This window comes from Patella vulgata, chromosome 3 (assembly GCF_932274485.2).
Source record: "Patella vulgata chromosome 3, xgPatVulg1.2, whole genome shotgun sequence".
Taxonomy (NCBI): domain Eukaryota; kingdom Metazoa; phylum Mollusca; class Gastropoda; family Patellidae; genus Patella; species Patella vulgata.
Genome location: NC_065881.2, coordinates 55,495,587 through 55,518,701, shown reverse-complemented (window position 1 = coordinate 55,518,701; position 23,115 = coordinate 55,495,587). Strand labels below are relative to the sequence as shown.

Sequence of the window (23,115 nt, the reverse complement as noted above, 5' to 3'; positions counted from 1 at the left end):
ACAAAATGGACGCCGGAAAAAAAGAACGTATAGTTGAAATAAGGTGCCTTTTTGTTATTTCTCACTTATGCTTAAAATCCTAACCTTTATTTACCCTTTGTTAATAATTTGGTTCCGTTGATATTTTTAAAGAATACTCAATGTGAACTATACATCTTCAGTTTAGTACTGAAACTTGGGTCGTGATTCATGGGTATGTTCGGCATGTTCGTAAATATTACGTATTACGTTCTTTTTGATGACCGTTCGTTATGAATTTTAATCTGATTAATCTGTCATTTTAATCCATTTTGAATAATATCATACACAATATCACGTTTGACCTTCGAAATTGTCAAAATTCCAAGCCAGCGTGCCCAATTAGAGTGGCGTGACAAATTCATATAGTTGATAGGCGACTGTAACTTATAGGCCTACTGGTTCAGCTCTGAACGTAGGTTTCATTACTAGCATGTACCAACCAAATTTTATTTTTTGAGCAAATTTTTTATATTCAATTTTTATTAGTTAGTTTTGTTTTTTCGGTCCGAAATCTAAATCTGGTCCAAAAAGTGGTAATTTGACTTCAGTGCAATGTAAAAAATATGTTTTTCAATGAATTAACATGAAACTTTGTAGAAAAGAATAACAGTTTGGATACTCCTTATTAAATTCACAATCATTCAGATAACTAAGAAGACCCCCTTTTTGCAGGAAAAGTGGTTATCAATGGACAGGGTTAGGCATAAATTTGACGATTGTTTGCTATTTCTCCTTTTTAAACATTTGCTTCCATCACACAAATCCTAAAATATGCCTTTCAAGCAGGGGGAAAAGGAAGATACAATGTATATGGAGAAATAGAAAGAAGGAATGCATGATGCCTCGGCTTCAGAGTCTATCTAAAGAGCTTGCATAGAAAAAATAACTGAAATAAACTAAACAAACCAGCGCTAAAGATTTTCATACCCATCTAATCAGATACTACTAGTGACAAACATTATTTTTACAATTTGAAATAGACAGCCTACTTACAATATCACATGACATTATTATGTCATATGTCAGTGATAATAAATTGGCCTAACATTTCACTTCAGTTTCTATGTGAATTATTCTTTGTTGATACGATATATAATTCTACTTTTAAATAACGTGCGTTCATACTGTTTTATTTATGTCTGTCAATAATAATGCTGTTTCTTTGGATTGGGTTCGGTCCATTTTCTACAGATCGAATAATATCGGCTAAAATTTAATCACGAGAAAAGGCAGAATAAGCACGTTTTTACGGAATGAAAACAAATAGTTACAGTGCTCACCATAGGCATCCATGACAGATATTCAACTTCCAGTTTTCGCCATGTACCGTTATTTGATATATTTTTTCTTAATTCTCAATTTAACGCATGATTACGTCCATGACAATTCGTTTTTATACGCCCACATTAAAATGTAGTCGTATATTGTTGTCGCCCCGGTCTGTCGGTCCGGCATCCACAATTGCATGTGTACGCTCTAGAGGCTAAATTTAATATCCGATTGACTTTAAATTTATACACAGTGTTTAAGGTCATGAGACGAAGAAGCGTATTGATTTTCAACGATTTTCGATAATTACTGCCTAAGTTATGGCCCTTGATCACTTCAAAAAATCTTGTGGACACTCTAGAGGTCAAAGGTAATATCCGATTGACTTTAAATTTATACACAGTGTTTAAGGTCATGAGACGAAGAAGCCTATTGATTTTCAGCGATTTCCGATAATTACTGCCAGAGTTATGGCCCTTGATCACTTTGAAAAATCTTGTGGGCGCTCTAGAGGCTAAAGTTAATATCCGATTGACTTTAAATTTATACACAGTGTTTAAGGTCATGAGACAAAGAATCCTATTGATTTTCAGCGATTTTGGATAATTACTGCCAGAGTTATGGCCCTTGATCACTTTGAAAAATCTAGTGGATGCTCTAGAGGCTAAAGTTAATATCCAATTGACGTTAAATTTATACACAGTGTTTGAGGCCATGAGATAAAGAATCTTATCGATTTTCAACGATTTCGGATAATTGCTGCCCGAGTTATAGCCCTTGATTACTTTGAAAAATCTTGTGACGCTCTAGAGGCTAAAGTTATCATCCGATTGACTTCAGATTGATACACAAGAGTTTAAGGTCTTGAGACGAACAAGTATATTGATTTTCAATGAATCTTTATGACTTCAACAGCTACATTTGTAAATCCATGATGTTAAAAGTTTCGTATACTAAACGTTAGCATGGGGCAAAACTTTATAAAAACTTAATGGATTATTACTCTTAATCAGATTTTAATATATTAAAAAAGTAAAAATATGCGACAACTCTTGTTGACTGGGGGGGTTGGATGGCTGAATGGTTAGCGTGCGCGCGCTGTATCATAAAATCTGTCATTGAGTCGACTGGCGTGGTTTCGAATCCCCGGTTGTACGTGACAAGGAGTAGGGTCGCCTGTCCAACCTCGTGGGTTTTCTCCGGGTCCTCCGGTTTCCTCCCACTGCTAAAGACCTATACGCAAGCGAATTATTGAAATAAAATTAAACCATGTTAGTCCCGAAATGACCTAGTTTGTGTCGAGTGGACGTTAAACCCCATTTCTCTCTCTCTCTCTCTCTTGTTGACTGCCTGGACGATATAGCTGCTGTGGGCGTATGTTTCGTTGCCTGGCAACCTATCTTTTTATGAATAGAATATTTCCTAAAGTGTCATAAAATCGTAAAATTATGTTGGAATATTCATATGTAAAGAAATGGAAAATATTTGAATTTTTTAAAATTCTAGAAAAAATAGTTCCACTCACCAGACTCACCTGATGTGGGTCCAATTGTCATATTCCACAGGCCTAACATTTTCCCAAACATCTCCCGCCGAGTTACACCATCCGCCAATAAAAATAAAGGTACGGTCAGACGTAATTCGAAACCTACTTTTCCGCTGAAAATCATATCCAGTTTTTGGACCAAATATTAAGTCAAACAGAGTTAACTGCCCTTGAGCTTGGTACACGCTATCTTTACACTCGCCCAGTACATTCAGGAACCGTCCTATTGAAGAATCCTTGTCGAAAAGGCATCAGCCCCCAGTCAATTTTACTGAACAACTTTTTACTGCTAAACAGTCGTAGGTTAGTTGCTGTGAACGCCTGAACAATGTAAAGGAACATTTTAGGGAGAAAATAAGACCTTGTCTAGACCCCATCTGAAAATCCTGATGAACTTTCTCGACCAATGCAGTGATCCAACACCCGACCGCCATACTAGCAAACCAGCGTCTTAGTTCTTACCCACTTAGCCACCTTGGTTCCCGCCCCCAATATAGGCAAGCTCCCTACAACTATGGAAAGCTGTGACCAATAAGGACACTATTTTTAAAACTGAGCCTTTGTCATTATGTGTATGGCATACTGAATTATGATGGTGAATTTTGAATCAGATTTTAACTGATTTTTATTTCAAATTCGATGTGAAGCAGTGGGACAATGAGAGGACGAGCCCTTTGATTTTCCCTGTTCTCCGTCCATCTCTTGTAAAAAGTATGGGTGTATCACTATCTGCTTGGTTGGTTTTTACATGATGATTGTAAGCTTATCTTTCATTATGCTACATTTATTTTCAGTGATGAAAGTAATGAGCTGAGCAGTGATGAGAATTCTTTAAAAAAAGAGAAAAAAAAGCACAGTAGTAAAAAGAAGCACAAACACAAACATAGACACACAAGTACAGACAGATCTAAGTCAGACAAGTCACGTCATAAACACAAGAAAAAGAAGCGAAAACATGAAAAAGAAAAAGAAGAAAATGTTCCTAAAATATCAAATAAAAAATATAAAGTGGAAGAGACAATCGATCTTGATGAATTAGAGGCAGCAAGACAGGCACTGTGGGCACAGTTAGATGGCAAGAGTGGTAAAACGGAAGATGAAACGCTCAATGCTATGAAACTTATTGTTCAAGGCTATGCAGACTCAGGTGAAGAAGAAGGGGAGATTGATCATGACATTCATATAGTTGAAAAAACACATGCTTTATTAAAACAAAATTCTGTTCAAGATGATGATGATGATGACTTAGATGATATAGAAATAATAGAAGAAAAAAGTAATCTACCTTATGTTAATGTGCCTGGTTCTAGACAAAAATCTTTGTCAGAGACTCTTCCTCGTGAGGGAAAAGAGAATAGGGAGAGGAAACGTAAAAAAACAATACCTCAAATAGACAATAGAAGTAGATCACGTTCACAATCTCGATCTAATCAAAATGAAAAATATTTTATGGGTTCGTCCTCGGGCAGAGATCATCATTCATCATCAAGATCATCACCTAATTCAAAACGAGAACGCCGATCATCACCAGCACACACAGGCAGGGAAACATCAAGAGATAAAGACAGGAGAAGTAGAATTTCACCTGGAAGGTAAGCTTATATACATGTATTTGTACACAGTATTTTTCACAAAATGTTTAATTTCCTTTCATAAGTACATGTACATGTAAATCAATCAAGCAAAAGATTTTATGATTTTGTTCACAGTTATATAATTGTTTTATCTCTCATGCAGATCTCATTCAAATCATGCTGTGTCAAGAGATGACTATCATAAAAGAGGTAGAGTAAACTCCCCTCCACCACCCAGACGCCATTTTTCACCACCTCGTAATCAACCACGTTCTAATAGTCCAAGCAAGAGGTAAATATTGTGGAATCTTCCAATCTTCACTGTATCGCAATGCATTAACATTGAACATTACATGTAAATACTGTGAAGAACCAAGAATCGTTAGTGTTCAAATATCCATTTGTGGTGACAAAGTAATGAGTATTGGTTATAAAATAGTGGTATATGTATGCTTCTCTTTCCTGAACACCTGATGTCACTTCTTATTTTTTGCTAAAGTTTGCAGAGCTAACAATTCTTGTTCTACTTTTGTATCTGTGTTATTTTGATTTAGAATTTATGTCGTAAATTCAGGCCTGGAAATAATGGTTTAAGATGTACCAAACAAAATGTCAGGCACTAATGAAATAGTACCTGACATTTCCAACTTAGTGCCGGACATGTATTAATAATATCAATAAAAAAAGGCAAATCAGTGCCAGACAAAATGACAGGCACCAGAGGTTTGTGCCTGACAAAGCCTGAATCTGTGCCTAACATTGTCTGTGACAGGTGCCTTATTTCCAGGCTTGCATAAATTGAACTACATGTATATATGTTAAACATATTAAAGTAAATTTTATTTGAACATTTAGGTTACGTAGAAGTCGCTCGCCTGATAGAATACGAGATAGGACCAGAGGTAATGGTATGATGAACAGTAGACCACAAGACAGATATCGTGGAGGGATGCGTAGTAGAAGTAGATCACATGATCGTAATAATGGAAGAAGAGATGGACGTAGATCACCGAGAGATCGTAGAAGACGATCAGATGGAAGAAAAGAAGATAAATTTAAAGGAAGTTTATCAGAAGGCATGGCACCTCCACATCATTCCTCTAGTAGTGATGAAGAGTATGTACAATATTCATTTCTTGATAATAATTCATGATTAATCATCGACATATATATTGATTGTACATGTACATGTGAATCTTTTTATTATTCATTCTGTGAGTTTATGGTTAACTACATTCTTTGAGATAATTTAAAACAAATTTAGATGAGGGCCTGTTCATACACACCTAGGAAAATTATAAAGTACAGATTAATATTGATTAATTAAATAAATAATTCTTGTATATATTTCACTATAGATTAGATATAGCTCCTGATGAAGAAGAAGATGAAGATGCTATTATAGAGAGAAGAAGAAGAGAGAGACAAGCTTTACTGCAGGTAAGATTAATTCTTAATGAAAAACAGCTAATTGACTAATTCTCTATTAAAATCTGAGTCATATTTGTCAGACAGTAAACACAAATATTTTAGGGATAATGTTTCCGCTCGTTTTGTTTGAAATCTTGTTAGCAATTTAATTGCCGTAATTATTAAACCATAAGAAGTCTTGTTAACATAGGATAGACCTCAATTACCATCTGATCATATTGAAATTTGTACGAGGTTTTTAATTTTTGTTAATTTTCGATGATAATTTAATATCAAAGAAAGGAATTATGTTTTAATTTTGAACTTTGTTTTATGTAGAAATTTCAAAGTAATCCTGTTACAAATGATGTTATAAATGAAGAAAGTAGACAGACTGTTGATACTGTATCTGATAGTGATGGTGAAAGTTCCCATAGTTCCAGTGCTAGTGATATAGCTGATAGAGCTAAACAAGATTTAAAACACGATGAAGAGAACATTCCAGATTTTGAAGAATCTATCAGAGAGAAAAAGAGTCATGTGGTCAATGACAATGATGATGGTTTGTGTTAATTTTTATAATTCATAAATTTTTAATTGGTTTAGCTATATAAGAGATATGACAAGGAACAATCCATTTTCTCTGTATACACGGGCTACTTTACTGCATTCATACTTGATAGAAATTAAATTTATTAAAAGGGAATTTACATTTCAGAAAATGATGAGAAGAAGTCTAATAAAACTGGTGATAGAGACATGTTTTCAGAAACAGCAGATATGTTTTCAGAAAATTATGATGTAAGTTCATTTTTTAACTGAATAGATATAAATTTTTCTTTTGAGAGTAAGTGATTGACATAAATACATGTTGTGTTAATGGAAGAAACATAATTAAGAAGTATATTGACTAATTATGGCTAATTAAGTTCACAACACAGAAGAAGGAATGGTTGATGTACATGTAAATTACAATAAACATTATTTTTTATTATTTTTTTTTCAACCCCGTCATAGTGTTATGCCATAGCAATCTTTTCTGATTGCTGTTAACTTTTAGGCAGCGAAGAGTGTGAATTCTTTATTTACCAAGAAATTGTTTTATGTTGTAGAGTCCTTCTGGTATTGGTAAATTTTCATTTGGTGCAAATGAGAATCCAGCTTTAACTGATAATTGGGATGATGCTGAAGGCTACTATAGTAAGTGCATTAAATCTAAAAAGATACATATATATTTTAAATGTGATATTTTAAAAGTTAATTTAAAGGAACCATCCCAAATGTAATTTATTAAAGAAAGACTCTTAGAATTGTTTACTGTACAACTGTGTACATCTCTGGGTATTTATTGTTTGGATTTCCTGTAATTTGAAACACAGCAAGTGACAAAAAATATTCTTTTCATAGCTTGCATAACAAAAAAGAAGCCTTTCGATTTTCACCTATTATTGACATTAACTGTGAGAATTATACTTCTGACGCTTTCATCTTGATTACCCAGTTTCAGTAATGAATAATACCATAGTCCATAGACATAGTAAAGGGAAATAACCCTCATGATATATTTCAGGTTGACACACAAAATAAAATAAAATGATCGCGGAAAAGTGAAATAAAATATTTTAAGTCAGGGGTGGTTTTAGTTTGTTCGGTAGCGTTAAGCGAAACAGAGATGTTTTTAAGGTCACCCTAATAATAAAAACAACTAGAATTGCGCGCAATGCTGAAGGCTTTCACGGTCGCAAAGGCGTCACACGATCGCCAGATATATGACAAAAGACTATCCCCACCACTCCCGCCCCCCCCCCCCCCCAAAAAAAAATAAAAAACACACTCTAGCATAACTCAGATATTGACCCCTAAACATGCTCCAACTCGTAAAAATACGCTGTTTTCAATTTTCGATCTCTTTTTTGGGCTACCCATGACAATTAGAAAAATTGTACAAGGGTTTCACACAATACACTACCCAGTAGAATCTCGATTGAGCAAGTTTGAAAGAAATCATTGGCGGCTTTCCCGAGAAAAGTAATTATATAACTGTTAAATTAAACAACGGATAACTCCTACCTCTTAAAATGATTTTTATAATTAGTAAATAATTATTATTATCTAATGATTATTGTTTTGTGACATATATAGTGTAACCAATATATACATTGTACTTTTATAATCAATATGATACTGTGCATTAGTCATGTTTCTGTTCTTATGAATTTAATTTCTTCATGCAAAATTTGTAAATCGCCAGTAGGAATAAATGTCTCTTATATAGATACATTATGCTGGCTGGAAATTACACGGTAGGCTAGCCTTGGGGACTGTTTGTAAATTGCCAGTAGGAAGAAATGTTTCTTATATAGATACATTATGCTGGCTGGAATTTGCACGGTAGGCTACAGCCTTTGGGACTGCGCTGTATCATACGGTCTGTTATTGAGTCAACTGGCTGGGTTTCGATTCCCCAGTTGAAAGTGACAAGGAGTATGTCGCATGTCTAAACTCGTGTGTTTTCTCCGGGTCCTCCGGTTTCCTTCAACTGCTAAAGACCCCTACGCGGAAGCGAATTGTTGAAATAAAAAAAAATAAATCAATGAAATATCGCCAATTTTCTGGTTTCGTGCACGTTAAAGATTTGACGTCACTAATACAGATAGAGTTTTTTCCCAAACAACGTCATGCCTTTTATCATAGGTGCAATATTCGATACTACTGTACGATACTACTGCAACCGCTTAACAAATTGGACTTTCTTATAAACAGCGCTAGCCGTCGATTTCTGTCCAGATGATTACCGGTATAAGATAAATTTGACAAAGAAGCAACAATATTAATTCAAAGACTAATTATTACACACAGCTATCAACTATTTCTGTTACAGGGTCACTAAACACATATTTTGGATAGAAGAAAACACTCATAGTTGAAATAATTTTAGTTCAAATATCATCACTGATAAAAGCACTCTTGAATTGGCTCTATACGTTGACAAAACGTACAGATTGTATCCCCGACTTATGTTTCGCTTACCAATGAAAGGTGCCGTGTTCAATTTTCGATCCCTTTCTTCTGCTACTCCTGAAATTTGGGACTATTGTAAAATCGTTTTATGTATAACCCTACCGATAGGCCTCTCTGTAGAAGAAGTTCCAAAAAAGAATTATGTTGACTTTTCGAGAAATAGGCCTCTAAAAATGCCCCAAATCGTAAAAATACGACGTTTTCGATTTTTGATCTCTGTTTTCGGCTACCCATGACAATTAGAGAAATTGTACAGTGGTTTCACAAAACAGAGTACCCATTAGCCTCTCGATTGAGAAAGTTTTTAAAAAATCGTTGGGAGACTTTCCGAGAAACATGCGTCCAAAGTTGCTCGAAATCGTAAAAAACGTTACTTTTCAAAGTCACATAACTTTTTAAATTTTTGATAGAAACATGCCGCTTTAGTACCATCTGATAGACAATTTAATTGGCTATTAAAAGATATAAAACTTTAACTAAACGACAAGAACACTGTTGATACATCGCATTTTCCGCACAGACACCCATTTTTCACAATTTTGTCAAAGTTTGGATACCTTTCTTGACTACTTCCGGTGATTAGGGGATTTTCATTTACAGTTCATGCACTGGTCTGGTCCTTCGACTTCATATTCCTGAAGTTTCAGAAAAATCGTTGGAGCCGTTTTAAAAAAATAAGAACTCTACGATTTGACCAAAATGCGAAAAAAAGTGAAAAATCAAAGTCAATATTTCAGAAAAAAACTTATATTATTGGAATCGGATTGATGTCAGCTATCCAAAAATATAACTGAGATTTAAAAATTCACAAAAATAAAAAAATTGGAAAATTTTCAAAATTTTCCAATTTTCACCAAAAAAATTAGAGCGACAAAGTTTCTAATTTCCACAGTTTTGAACTGCTATCTGCTCAGAAATGTCTCCAGCTATCCAAAAATGTAAATATCTGAAGAATCGATTGAGAATTAAGAGAATGATGGCCGATTTTCAATTTTCGTGCACGTTAAAGATTTGACGCATTTCCGCTATGCGCACAAATTTCGAAATAGCTTTAAGCAGTAGCTGCACACAACTTTTCCGATAGAAAATCAAATTTCAAACCTCTATCTCTTATAGTTGCTGAGATCTAGCTTCCCCCAATAAAAAAATAATAATAATATTAATCTTAGTAATAACAATAGTCTTTCACCGAAGGTGAAAGCCTAATAATTTTGGGAAAGTTTTTCCATGTTGGTTCAGATGAAAATTTGGTAGTGGGTGTATGTTTCATTGCTTGCATGGTAATCTATGTACATTGTTAATATTATTTTACAGGAGTAAGAATAGGTGAAGTGTTAGATAAACGTTATACTGTATATGGTTATACTGGACATGGTGTATTCAGTAATGTAGTTCGAGCTAGAGATGCTGCTCGTGGTAATCAAGAAATAGCAATAAAAATCATCAGAAACAATGAAATGATGTAAGTTTTGAGATGTAAGATTAAAAAAGAAGATTTTTTTTGTTTAATGTAAAGATGCCATCCCGCGTACAAACTGGGTGATTTGATGATATATTTGGACTTAAAACATATTCAAACTAATTAATCTATCAAAAATGTGCTCAAATCCCTCTCAAAATATTGTATTCTCAAGGAAATACCTCAAGATATAAAAAAATCTATTTCTAGAAACCATGTTTGTCATGTAATTTGATTGAGGGAGGGCCCATTTTCAGAATGTATTTGTCGTTACTGTCAGTTTGCCATACATATTGAAGCCTGAGTAAATTCTTGGATTATCTTCTGCCAACTTCTTTTTCCGCCGTTTAATTACAGAGTCTTTTAAACAGTTAAACCGCTGAATGTTCCTAAAACCGCCTAACCATTCAATCAAGATAACAAGCGCTTACTAAGTCAAGCTGGCAGACAATAAGCGTTCGGGTTGCCACTTCGTGATACCTTGATATTTTTGCCCAGTGCTTGGCTCATTGGTGTTTTTCAAGGAATCCGGTATTTTTCTGGTAAGATTGGGTGTCACTAGTTTCCATTTATACCAAATTTGCCATACTTTTATTGGAAATAACTACCCTATAAATACTTTTGTGAGAATGTATCTTTACGGTTGATTTTAGGCCTTTATAAGTTAATTGATCTACTAGTGTTTAGCAAAGTTGAATATTTATCACTATTCATTTTATTCTATAAATTATTCAGTCTAATATCTTTTGTTTTAGGCACAAGACAGGTTTAAAAGAATTGGAATTTCTCCGTAAATTGAATGATGCTGATCCAGATGACAAGTTTCATTGTTTACGATTATATCGTAATTTCTTTCATAAAAATCATCTTTGCTTAGCGTTTGAATCGTTAAGGTAAGTTTTGTTTAATGTTAATGTGCCCAATTGAATTAAAGGTTTGAAAATTGATCTCTTTAGCACACCGAATATTTAATGTTTTCAATATTGTCTACAAAAGTATGTCACGAAAACAACCTTTCCTGATTTTATTTATTTTCAATATTGTCTACAAAAGTATGTCACGAAAACAACCTTTCCTGATTTTATTTTGTAGTATATTTGGAATGTTTCATATTTTTCAGTATGAATTTAAGAGAGATATTAAAAAAGTATGGTAAAGATATTGGTCTACATATTAAAGCTGTACGTTCCTATAGTCAGCAGTTATTCCTTGCATTAAAGTTATTAAAGCGAAGTTCTATACTGCATGGTGATATCAAACCTGATAATATTTTAGTGAGTGAATTACTTTTGATATTTTATCTTTATAAGCTTATCTATTAGGCGATGTTGAATTGGAAACTAGGTTGCTTGTCGTCTGCGCTTAGGATTGGGAGGTCTACTTTCGACCGCATTGCTTTTCAACACAAAAGATTTCAAAGTTTTATTTTAATGTTTCCGTCATTTTTATACGCCCACATTGAAATGTGGTCGTATATTGCCGTCGCCCCCGTCCGTCCATCGTCCACAATTTCTTGTGAACGCTCTAACGCCAAAATCTATCATCCAATTGTTTTAAAATTGATATATGTTGTTTACATTATAGAGATGAAGAAGCCTATTTAATTTCAATAATTTCCGTTTATTACGTCTAGAGTTATGGCCGTTGTTTCACTTTGATGAACCTTGTTTACATTAGTGAGATGAAGAAGCCTATTTAATTTCAATAATTTCCGTTTATTACGTTTAGAGTTATGGCCCTTGTTTCACTTTGTTGAACCTTGTGAACGCTCTAATGCCAAAAGTTAACATACAATCTTTGTGAAATTTATATGCATGATTTAAATTAGTGAAACGAAAAAGCCTATTGAATTTCAGCAATTTACAATATTTACTTCTAGACTTATTGCCCTTGTTTCACTTTGTTAAACCTTGTTAATGCTCGATTGATGAAAGTTATCATCCAATATGTATGAAATTTATATGCATCATTTAAATTTGTGAAACAGGTCTATTGAATTTCAGCAATTTCCGTCAATAATTTCTAGAGTTATGGCGATTGTGAACGTTTGAATGACAAAAGTGATCATGTAATCTGTATGAAATTTATATGCATTATTTAAATTAGTAAAACGAAAAAGCCTTTCAAATTTCAACAATTTCTTTAGATTACTTCCAGAGTTGAGACCCTTGTTTCAGTTTGTAGAACCTTGTAAACCCTCAAACGACAAAATTTATAATCTGATCTGTATGGAACTGTCTTGTAAAGGCCCCCAATTACCTACAAGGGAATAAATATGCGACAACCCTTGTCAACCGCTCAGACGATTTAGCTGCTGTGGGTGTATGTTTTGTTGCCTGGCAACCTATCTTTAACAAATATTTTACAAATATTTTACAAATAATTTACCTCGTAATGTCTAGCTTATCGATATTTACCAGCTAAACATCAGTTTTAATAGTGTATATAATTATAAGTACTATCTTTGTAACTCCTTTACAGGTGAATGATTCAAAACTGGTTTTAAAATTATGTGATTTTGGTTCTGCTTCACATGTATCTGAAAACGATATAACACCATACCTAGTTAGTAGGTTCTACAGAGCTCCAGAAATCAGTAAGTAAAACATTTTGTTCAAACTTTTCTACAAAAAAATAAAAAACCCTTGATTTGCATTTGATTATCACATGTTATATATAGCCAAAGGTAAAACTACTAGATGGCAGGTATATGCGATTCAACCTACATGTATATGTCAAGTTTGGAAGTTTCAAAGGGGGTGGGTGGTTTAGTGGTCTAGCACATGCACTTAGATTATAAGATGTCAAGTGTCATGGTTTTGATCCCCAGCTAAAGACCCATACATGAATGCAAGTTATTGAAATAAAACTACTTTGGTCCTGAAATGGACTGGGTTGAGTCGAGTGGACATTAAACCCCATTTGTCTCTTTGTTTCGTTACTTGTACTAGGTATATAATAATATGATTCATGGTTTGAGATATTTTGTTTGAATATTTTGAGAATGATTATGCTATAAGATATGTTTTGTTTGAATGTTTTGAGAATGATTATGCTATAAGATATGTTTTGTTTGAATGTTCTAGTACTAGGTAGAGGATATGATCATGCTATAGATATGTGGTCAGTGGGTACAACTATATTTGAACTGTATACTGGAAGAATTATGTTTCCTGGACAATCTAACAATGAGATGCTCAAATTTATGATGGATCTAAAAGGAAAGATTCCCAATAAGCTCATCCGTAAGAGCATGTTTAAAGATCAACATTTCGATGCTAATTATAACTTTTTGTATAGAGAAGTGGATAAAGTCACATTAAGGGTAAGTAAATTTAAAAGTTGTTAAGTACAACATCCATGACTGGGTTAGTTGTAATTTCTACATATTTGAATGCATTTTGATTTCAAAGGGAATATAGAATTGCATGTACTGCCAGCACTAGATGGTTAGACAGACTGCTGAAAACATGTTTCAGAACACAACAGTATAACATCTATCTTCAATGCACAATCCAGGCTTGTGTGTGACTATGAGTAGGGTTACCTGCCTAACCACATGGGTTTTCTCTGGGTTCCTCTGGTAAATCAATAACATTACCTGGTATCTGTAAAACATCCTAATATAAATGAAGACATTATACAATCTATATTCATGTGTGATAGTCAAATGATAGATTCAGTATTCCAGTTCTTAATGTAAATGTTGGTGTTTTTCAGGAGAAGGTGACAGTGTTGAGTACTATTAGTCCCAGTAAAGATCTGTTAGCAGAATTAGTAGGATATCAACGTCTACCAGATGATCAGCTGAGAAAAGTTACACAACTGAAAGATTTGTTAGAAAAAACACTTATGTTGGACCCTTCGAAACGTTTCAGCATTAGTCAAGCTTTAAATCACCCTTTTATACAAGAAAAAATCTAAATCCATTAAGACTTTGTGAAATACCAAGATAAATATCCAAATAATCTTGAAAAAACTTAATCTACTATCATCTCTTTCGGTGGATTTTTTTTTAAGGAGATTGAATTTATACAATACACTTGATATAATGAGGTGTTTTGTTTTAATGATGAGATGAATGTATAAGAGGAGAAAATTACAAATAATTGAGTATTGAAGTGCTAATTAGATAGAAATAGGAACATAATAGACACTTCCAACCAGAGTGGCTAACATTGTTCTTCACCATCAGTTGAATTTTAGTATTAACTGAAAAATACTGAATTATTTCACCTCCTACCAAAATGTAAATATCTTCTGAGCCTTGGAATCTTATGTTATATATTTGAAGAGAATTCCTTATATTTAACTTATTAAATGAATATTTTTTCAGATAAATATGTGGTCATCTCGGCCCGTGGTGTGTTATATTCTACTGTATCTACATATCTAAGGTTTGACAAAGCAGCCAGATAAGTCTTAGTATAATTTTATTATAACTATGGTACTGTTTAATTGTATAGTAAAACAACTGTTGTTTTGCAATGTCTGCTTAGGATATGTGACTTTTAGGATAAATTATGTCGGAACAATTGTAGACTCGGATGTTTGTCCTAATTGTCAGTTATTTCTAGATGACGTTGTGGTTGGTCTAAGTAGCATTGTGATTATTCTAGGTAACATTGTCCTTGGTGGCATTTATACCTTGTAGCAGTTTCTTGGTGGCAGTTGTGCTTGTTAGAAGTTGTCCTGAAAGGAAAATTTGGGCAACTGATGGCAGTGTTCTGGTAGCACTACACCAAATTTTATTTGTTTTGATTCCTGATAATAAAACCGTGTTATTAAGAATAAAGCAGTATTATTAAAACACTAAGAAAACAGGTCATAGTATTTTGCCTTCTAGTTTCTATTATCAATTTGGTTCAGTTTCGGTCTAATGACTTTCACAGCAGCTCAGTTTTATCCCCCTTTTTGTAAAAACTTGTTGTTTTTCTGTATGTTAGCTACTCTGGTTAGAATCTATTATGAGTTAGGATTTTACTGCTGGAGTATTTCAAACATTATTTTTGTATCCATGTTATCATTAATGTACATAATTTAGATTTAGTTCAAGGGATTAATATTAGATGGAATATTTGAAGGAATTTTACAATGTATAAAATATTAATGTTGATTTCATTGTAATAGTTGATGATTTGCATTTGCATATACATTTATTGATGTCATTTTCAGAACTAGTGTGTTTAAAACTTTTTGTATATATATATATTAATTCTAAGTATAGGTTATTCAGGTTAGTGTATAAGGTAATGTCCAAAAATATGAAGTTTTCAGGAAATCGTCCCCCCAAAAATGGATGTTTTGATTTTATTTGTAAGTTGCGTTTTGATTCTGTGATTGTGGGGATAAAGGTATACAGTGTGGGAACTCTAACCTGATGAGATTTAAATAAGGTCCTTGATTTCCTCTTTCTTCTGCACCCTGGTATAAACAAAATACCACTCAGGTGTCAAAATATAACCAGGTTTTCTTGAGTGGACATTAAAACATTTTTTCTCGTCTGATTTTGTATAGATATATTAAAGCCATGAAGGCTGTTGTTTGTAATATTATGATTATGTACATCCAACAATTTATCTGTGAATATTGAAATATTTTAATTAATTGTAGGTACTATGTATCTTTTGTCTTCTATATAGGTTAAATGGTGGCCAATTATATGAATAAATAGAATGCTAGCCTACAAAAACTCACTAATTGGTAATGAGTTTGTTTTTTTATTGCACACTTTTTTTAGCCATATTGCTTTTAGTTTTTTAACTTTTATTTTTCAAGAAAAATTTGAACTTAATCGTTGTTTCTTATTCACAATAGTTCTCCTTAAATTCTCATTTTGTTGATTTTTTCTTGTCAGTAACATATTCATCAACTTCATATTTATAGATGATTTACGGTTCTAAAAGCCCTTTATATAAATTCTCATTTTGAATGTGTTTGAAAATAAGCTGCAAAATTTGCCTTTGGTGACATTTGTGATCAAGAACTTTGAAGATTAACCCTTTTGTAATAAGAACATTGCTATATAACTGGCTAAGAAATGTGTCATTTTCATAAACTCAAACAAAACTTGAGACTAACTTATTAAATGAGGGCTACTTTTTTTTATATATTTTATCATCGTTTCATCTTCTTTTATACGCCCACATTTTCATGTGGACATAAATTGTCGTTACCCCTATCATTCCGTCAGTGTGTCCATTCACATTTTGTTTGTGGAACTTGTACAGGTCACAATTTTTATCTGATTTTGAAGAAACTTGAAATATAGGTTTATATACCAAAGATCTTGATTCCTTTCGATATTGGCACATGGATTATACGAAAAATCTAGTTTTTAGCTCTTTGACACTGTAGACATAACAATTTTTATCCGATTTTGATGAAACTTATAATGTATGTTTATGTACATTTTGAAATTGGTACATATCGGACTAACTTCCTGGATGATGACCTCTAATTGTATGAAAAATCATGGGTTTAGCTTGTGGAATTTTTATCTGATTTCAAAAACTATTCAGCTATATCATCGTTACACTTTAATGATGGTTGAGTTTGATTTTCATGAAAATCGGACCGAAACTGGCTGATAAAGTGGACGCTTCTGGTACGCAAATAGTGTAAAAGTATGTAATACCAACGTTGTGGACCCTCTAGAGATCACAATTTTTATCCAATTATGATGAAACCTAAAATATCTCGGTACCGTAACTTCCGGGACCCCTCTAGAGGTGTCAATTTTTATCTGATTTTGATGAAACTTATATGTATGTTTATATCCTAAAGATCTTGGTTCCTTTCGATATTTGCGCATATCAGACTGTAACTTCCTGGATCATGTCCACTGATTGTACAAAAAATCAGGTTTTTAGTTTATGGACCCTCTAATGGTCACAATTTTGGTTTGATTTTTAAAAAAAATGTTCATATATATATATATATCACTGTGAGGTTGACGTCGAATATCATGAAAATCAGAATGAAACTTCCCGTCAAAATAGTCTCTCCCCTTTACGCAAATTTTTATCTGATTTTGATGACAGTTTAAAACGTATGGTTATATCCCAAAGATTTTAGTTTCTTTTGATATTGACGAATGTCGGACTGTAACATCCTGGATTATGGACCCTTATTGTGTGCAAAACGCTTTTATTTGGCTTATTCTCTGTCCATCTCTTGCAAAATGTGGGCCTATCTTGCATGGCAACCGCTTGTTTAATTTTATAGTAAAAATTGTTTCTATTTCTAGTCTATCATATGTAATAATTTTCTCTCAAGTTTTGTCAAAGCTTAACATACAATTGGAACTGAACAATTTTTCTGTTTCTTTTTTTGCCATGAATCGAGACAAGTGGTTTTGGAGGCTGTGTATCTGTACTGCTGGGGGATACTGATAATCTGAGACTGTCATAAATCTAAAAGTTACTGATCTTCTTGGCAGAGGTTTGAGAGGCCAGAAACAACCAGCCTTTATCACGTAATAAATTGATAAAGTCACCTGTTAAATATATATATTGTACAATTTTATTTTTAGAATATGAAAATATTGCCCTTGTGTTTGTGAACCAGCTGAAAAAGATCCAATATTTTTAGTAAATTGACACTGTGTTGCTGTTGGAGGAAAAAACCCACTGTAGTATAAGAATAGTCATATTTTGAGTTTGAAGACATGGCTATAGTGGTTTCAATCCCTCTTGTATGTTACAAGGAGTAGGGTTCTCTGGTTTCCTCCTACTGCTTCAAACCCCTGTACCATTTGTTATTCCCGAAATGACGCTAGTTTTTGTTAAATGGACATTAAACTGGTCTCTCTCTCTGGCTGAAGAGAAATTTATTTGATAAATGAATGAAACCTAGCAATCACATTATGTCATTTTACCAAAAAGGATTTCTGTCAGCATCTATAATAGGGAATACAAAATCAAAGAAGACTGATTCCATTCTCCCCAGTTTTCAATAGTATAATTCATGAATTGTTGACCACTCCATTGCAACCTTTACATACTGGTATTTAAGGAAAATTTATGAAAATTCTGTGTTGTGATTTTTAACCGCACAAATCTTCCTGTTATAGTATAAAATTATACATTTACATTGTAGGTTAACACAGAAGAAGAAAGAATCGAGAATGGCTGCTCATACCAAGGTTAAATTTCCAGAGAATTCACAAATATATAAATCATTTAATTTCTTTTGTTGTATTTCTTGTGTACAGTTCATGTATATATTTCAATCATAATGATGTTTAAGGCTTAATTGATTTCATTATTTATACTCATGTGGTTATTAAAGGTATGTGATAAGCTTCCTATTATTCATTCTTGATAAAAAAAAGATTCTGTCAGACTATTTGTGTAAAAAGCTAAAAATTATATCCAGGAACTGAACTTTGATTTCAAGATCTCATAATCACTATTAGTGCTTTTGGAGGTATTCATCTGTTTGTAAAGAAATAATTTTTAGTTGATATAACCAAACTGCCTGACAAAAATATATGAAATATACAGATGGTTTTGAGATTTGACAACAAAACTGGTTCATCCTTTAAATTCAATTTCTAAGCTATTTATTTTTTATTTATAGGTAAGTTTCATTCCAGTATTGTGTATTTATTCTGAAAGTTAAGAGAAAAACCTGGAAGAACATCCTATGAATAATTTGACTGGAGATAGATGCATGAAGGATAATTAAGAACCGCAACTCTTATAGAAAATCACCAATTGAAAAATTAAGACATTCTGTATATATATGAATATATATAAATTAAGAGAAATATGTAAAGTATTTAATGAAATTTTAAAACAGTGTTTTTTGTCTTTAGTTAATGTGAGTGATTATTGTCATTTTTGTCCATCCTGTGATTTTAGGTGGTTTTTTTTCAACCAAATTCTGCTATGTTGAACCCTGCTCAATAACTTGTCAACCATTTTATTTGGATTCATGAATTTGTTGGCTTCTGTTAACCAACTGTTATGTATTCCCCAAAAATTTATTATCTAAACCTATCACAGATATATAGCTATGCAGGCATCGCCAAATACTTACAACCAAATCTGAAAGAAAAATCTGTGAATAACTGTAGCCTTTAACTGCATTCGCAAAGTTTTTGGCAAATCGAGGAAAACAGAACGAAAAGTTGCGGAATCTCGAAAGGGTTCATCCTCCCATGATTCCAATGCTCCCACCAAAGTCTGTAAAAACCTATAGTCTCGACCGCGTTCACGAGGGATACTCGTTTGAACGTTCCAGAACTGAATCCCAAATTGAGCAACAAAGGAGGTCTCAGGTTACAACGTCTGCCCCTACTAAATATCTCACCCAACCATGCATGATAGCTGAAACATATTACGTCACGATTCTGTAGCACCATCTCCGTTATCAGGACAAAGAGAACTGTGACAGGACTGAATTCAAAGTCACTCTTTTGCAATTCTGTCAATCAAGCATCCCCAAGGTTTTTGAAAAAGGGGGCATAACGCTGTTACAAAAGGTCGTGGAACGCTTAATAGCGATGGGGTCAACCTCTAGTGACCACACAGCTTTACACCAAATATGGAAGGAACCCCCAAAAATGTTGCCTCTAATGCATTCACAAATCTGTTGATGACAGACGAACCAGACCAATGGACATAAAAATAACAAAATCGTGTTCACTTGTGTCGCATTTCAGCTAGATTTCTTCACATTTCTGAGTTCAGGATGGGACAATTGTTGTCTGAACCACATGATTTAGCTTGGGTTGGTTTGGTATTCATAAAATCAAAATATTGTTAGTTCTTCCAATGGCAAGAGTAGAGTAAGGTTTCCTTTTCGGGGTTGGGTTATAAACCTTAGATAAAATATAAGAGTGGGTTCCAAGCATTACCGTGGATTTTGTTTTCATGAGAAAGTAGACGATATCCTCATTCATGAAGACTAACCAACAGCTTGAAAATTTAACTTTTAAGTTTTTGAAATTATTTGGTTTATAACCATTATGTTATACCATTCGTCAATGGTAGGGTTGAATTGCAGTAGCGAATCAACGGATGAGTATGAGATCTTTTTGTATTTTAAGTTGTTAATTTGGACATCTTTGTATCAAGATTCATTCTCAGGCCTGTTGAGATATTTTGCATACATGGGTTTACTTTTATACCCAGGGGAAGATTGGTAACACCTTTGGCTTGGCACATTGAAACATGACGGAACTGTTGAATAAATAAAACAAATTAGATGTTTGACACTCGTACTCAGCATGGAGAATGTGCAGCATGACAAACAAACCATCAAAGAAAATCTTTTAAACCGTGAGACAGAACGCCAAAAACATCACAGGTCAACAAAACGCAAATTTCACAGTTTATTTCTAAAGGATTGTGGAATGCCGGTTAAACACCGTATATGCAACAGACTGTAACAGGAACGAATGCCGCGAGAAATATCCCGCAAGATCAAATGTTTCATTGTGCGATTAACCCGTCACAAAGAAAAAACAAATGATGCACGTAGAAATTTTAAGATAAAGCCAGATAGACAATACGTCTGGGTTATATATATAGTCATTAACGTCAGTCAAACAGCTTCGCTATGTTTTGCAAAAAACAAGCTGGGATATTCTCATTAGCTGTTAGAATAATTCTATGGTATCTCAAACTATCTTCACAGATATAAGGACATGGTTAATAATTAAAACAGTGTCGTTACATCCTGAAAAAGCGATTTCAACAAATAGTACTAATTATAGCGACAGCGTACGTGGTATTTAAGAATGTGTTTGCGAGAGAACCATGCCGGGACCGGCACATGGTGGGTGACCGGTTTTCACCATTTTTATACGTCTACATGTGGACGTAAATTGCCGTCACCTCTGTATGTGGGTGTTGGTGCCTGTGCGTCGCCTACAGGCCACATTTCTTAAGTGATCTTCTTGAAACTTTACATATTTATTCCTTATACCCTAAGGATGATCCCTATTGTTTTTGCTGCATGCCCGACCCCCAGGGGCAGAGCCACGCCCATTTCTTGTGTTTGTGTGTCGTCCACAGGCCGCATTTATTAACGTATCATCTTGAAACTTTGCATACTTATTATTCTTTGTACCCTAAGGTACATCCCTAACGTTTGGGGTGCATGCCCAACCCCCAGGGGCAGAGCCACGCCCATTTTCTTTTTGTGTGTCGCTTACAGGCCATAATTCTTAATAGATCGTCTTGAAAGATTTTCATATGAATTCTTTATACCCTAAGGATGATCCTTATTGTTTTGGTGCATGCCCGACCCCCAGTGGCAGAGCCACGCCCATTTCTTGTATTTATTTGTTTGTCATCTACATACCGCATTTCTTAACGTATCACCTTGAAACTTTGCATACTTATTCCTTCTATCCTAAGGAACATCCCTATCGTTTGTGCTGAATGCCCAACCCCCAGGGGCAGAGCCAAGCCCATTTTCTTTTTGTGTGTCACTTACAGCCCACAATTCTTAATCGATCGTCTTGAAAACTTGTTTATACTTATTCCTTATACCCTAAGACTGACCTCTATTATTTTTGGTGTGTGTCTTGTGTTTAGCCTACAGGCCGCAATTCTTAACAGATCCTTTTAAAACTTAGTATATCTATTCCTTATACCCTAAAGATGACAACTATTGTTTTTTGGTGATTGCCCAACCCCCAGGGGCAGAACCACTCCCATTGTTTTCTTTGTGTCTCTGTGTGTTGCATACAGGCCACGATTCTTAATGGATCGTCTTTGAACTTGGGATATGTATTCCTTATAGCCTAAGGACGACAATTACATGTCCCGACCCCCAGGGGCAGGGGGGGGGGGGTGGCGGGTGGCGGAAAGGTTAGCACGCGCGCGCTGTATCATAAGGTCTGTCATTGAGTCAACTGGCGAGGTTTTGAATCCTCAGTTGTACGTGACAAGGAGTAGGGTCGCCTGTCCAACCTCGAGGGTTTTCCTCGGGTCCCCCAGTTTCATCCCACCGCTAAAGACCCCTACGCGCAAGCGAATTATTGAAATAAATAAAAAATTAAACCATATGTTAGTCCCGAAATGACCTAGTTTGTGTCGAGTGGACGTTAAACCCCATTTCTCTCTCTCTCCAGGGGCAGAGCCACGCCCTATTTTTGTGTTTATCGTTTACAGGCCGCGATTCTGAATGGATCAACTTGGTACTTGGCATATGTATTCCTTATAGCCTAAGGGCGTAAACTATTGATTTTGGTGCACGACCCCCTCCTCCACACCCTGCCCTTTCGGCGGTGCCACGCCCACTTTTTGTTGATATTTTGTCTGTAAATGATATACAGGTTGCAATTATTAACAGATTAGGACCCAATTCGGAATGATCCAGCATAGGCTTATACCTATATATATTGGTCCATGTCCAACCCCCAGGGGCAGAGCCACGCTCAATTTTTGTGTTTTTTGTCTACAGACTGGAATTCTAAATGGATCATCTTGGATATTTATTCCTTATACTGTAAGGATAGCAACTATTTATTTTAGTGCATGTCCCGACCCCCAGGGGTGTGGTACCACACCTATTTTTTGTTAGTTTTTATCGGTAAATACTCTATAGGTTGCAATAATTAACAGATTTTGTTCAAATTCAGCATATCAATCATTTCAGTAACAGGGTGGTACCTATTTATATTGTTCCATATCCAACCCCAGGGGTAGAGCCACGCCAAATTTTTGTATTTATCGTTCACAGACTGCAATTCTGAATGAATCACCTTGGAAATTTGCATATTTATTCCTTATACCGTAAAGACAGCAACTATTTATTTTGGTGCATGTCCCGACCCCCTGGGGCGGTGTCACACC

The 23,115-nt window shown here is 34.4% G+C and overlaps 1 protein-coding gene across 4 annotated transcripts in view; it reads left to right on the top strand.

Moving 5' to 3' along the window:
• The window catches only part of LOC126816809 (serine/threonine-protein kinase PRP4 homolog), a 19,142-nt gene extending 40 nt beyond the window's left edge, over positions 1-19,102 (top strand). The window contains exons 1-16 of one of the 4 annotated variants that reach the window (XR_007678610.1): positions 1-43; positions 3,631-4,428; positions 4,574-4,702; positions 5,266-5,526; positions 5,769-5,850; positions 6,160-6,382; positions 6,539-6,621; positions 6,933-7,020; positions 10,156-10,303; positions 11,056-11,193; positions 11,421-11,574; positions 12,782-12,896; positions 13,387-13,625; positions 14,021-17,777; positions 18,401-18,446; positions 18,884-19,102. The exon at positions 1-43 is cut by the window's left edge and continues 40 nt beyond it. Coding sequence is in view for 1 of the 4 variants with exons in the window: in XM_050543547.1 (XP_050399504.1) it covers positions 6-43; positions 3,631-4,428; positions 4,574-4,702; positions 5,266-5,526; positions 5,769-5,850; positions 6,160-6,382; positions 6,539-6,621; positions 6,933-7,020; positions 10,156-10,303; positions 11,056-11,193; positions 11,421-11,574; positions 12,782-12,896; positions 13,387-13,625; positions 14,021-14,224 (2,700 nt within the window). In the remaining 3 variants the exon portion in view is untranslated. Of the gene's footprint in view, positions 44-3,630; positions 4,429-4,573; positions 4,703-5,265; positions 5,527-5,768; positions 5,851-6,159; positions 6,383-6,538; positions 6,622-6,932; positions 7,021-10,155; positions 10,304-11,055; positions 11,194-11,420; positions 11,575-12,781; positions 12,897-13,386; positions 13,626-14,020 lie in introns of all 4 variants that reach the window. The other 3 variants (XR_007678609.1, XR_007678611.1, XM_050543547.1) reach the window with 3 other exon arrangements.
• Positions 19,103-23,115: the final 4,013 nt, after the last annotated feature.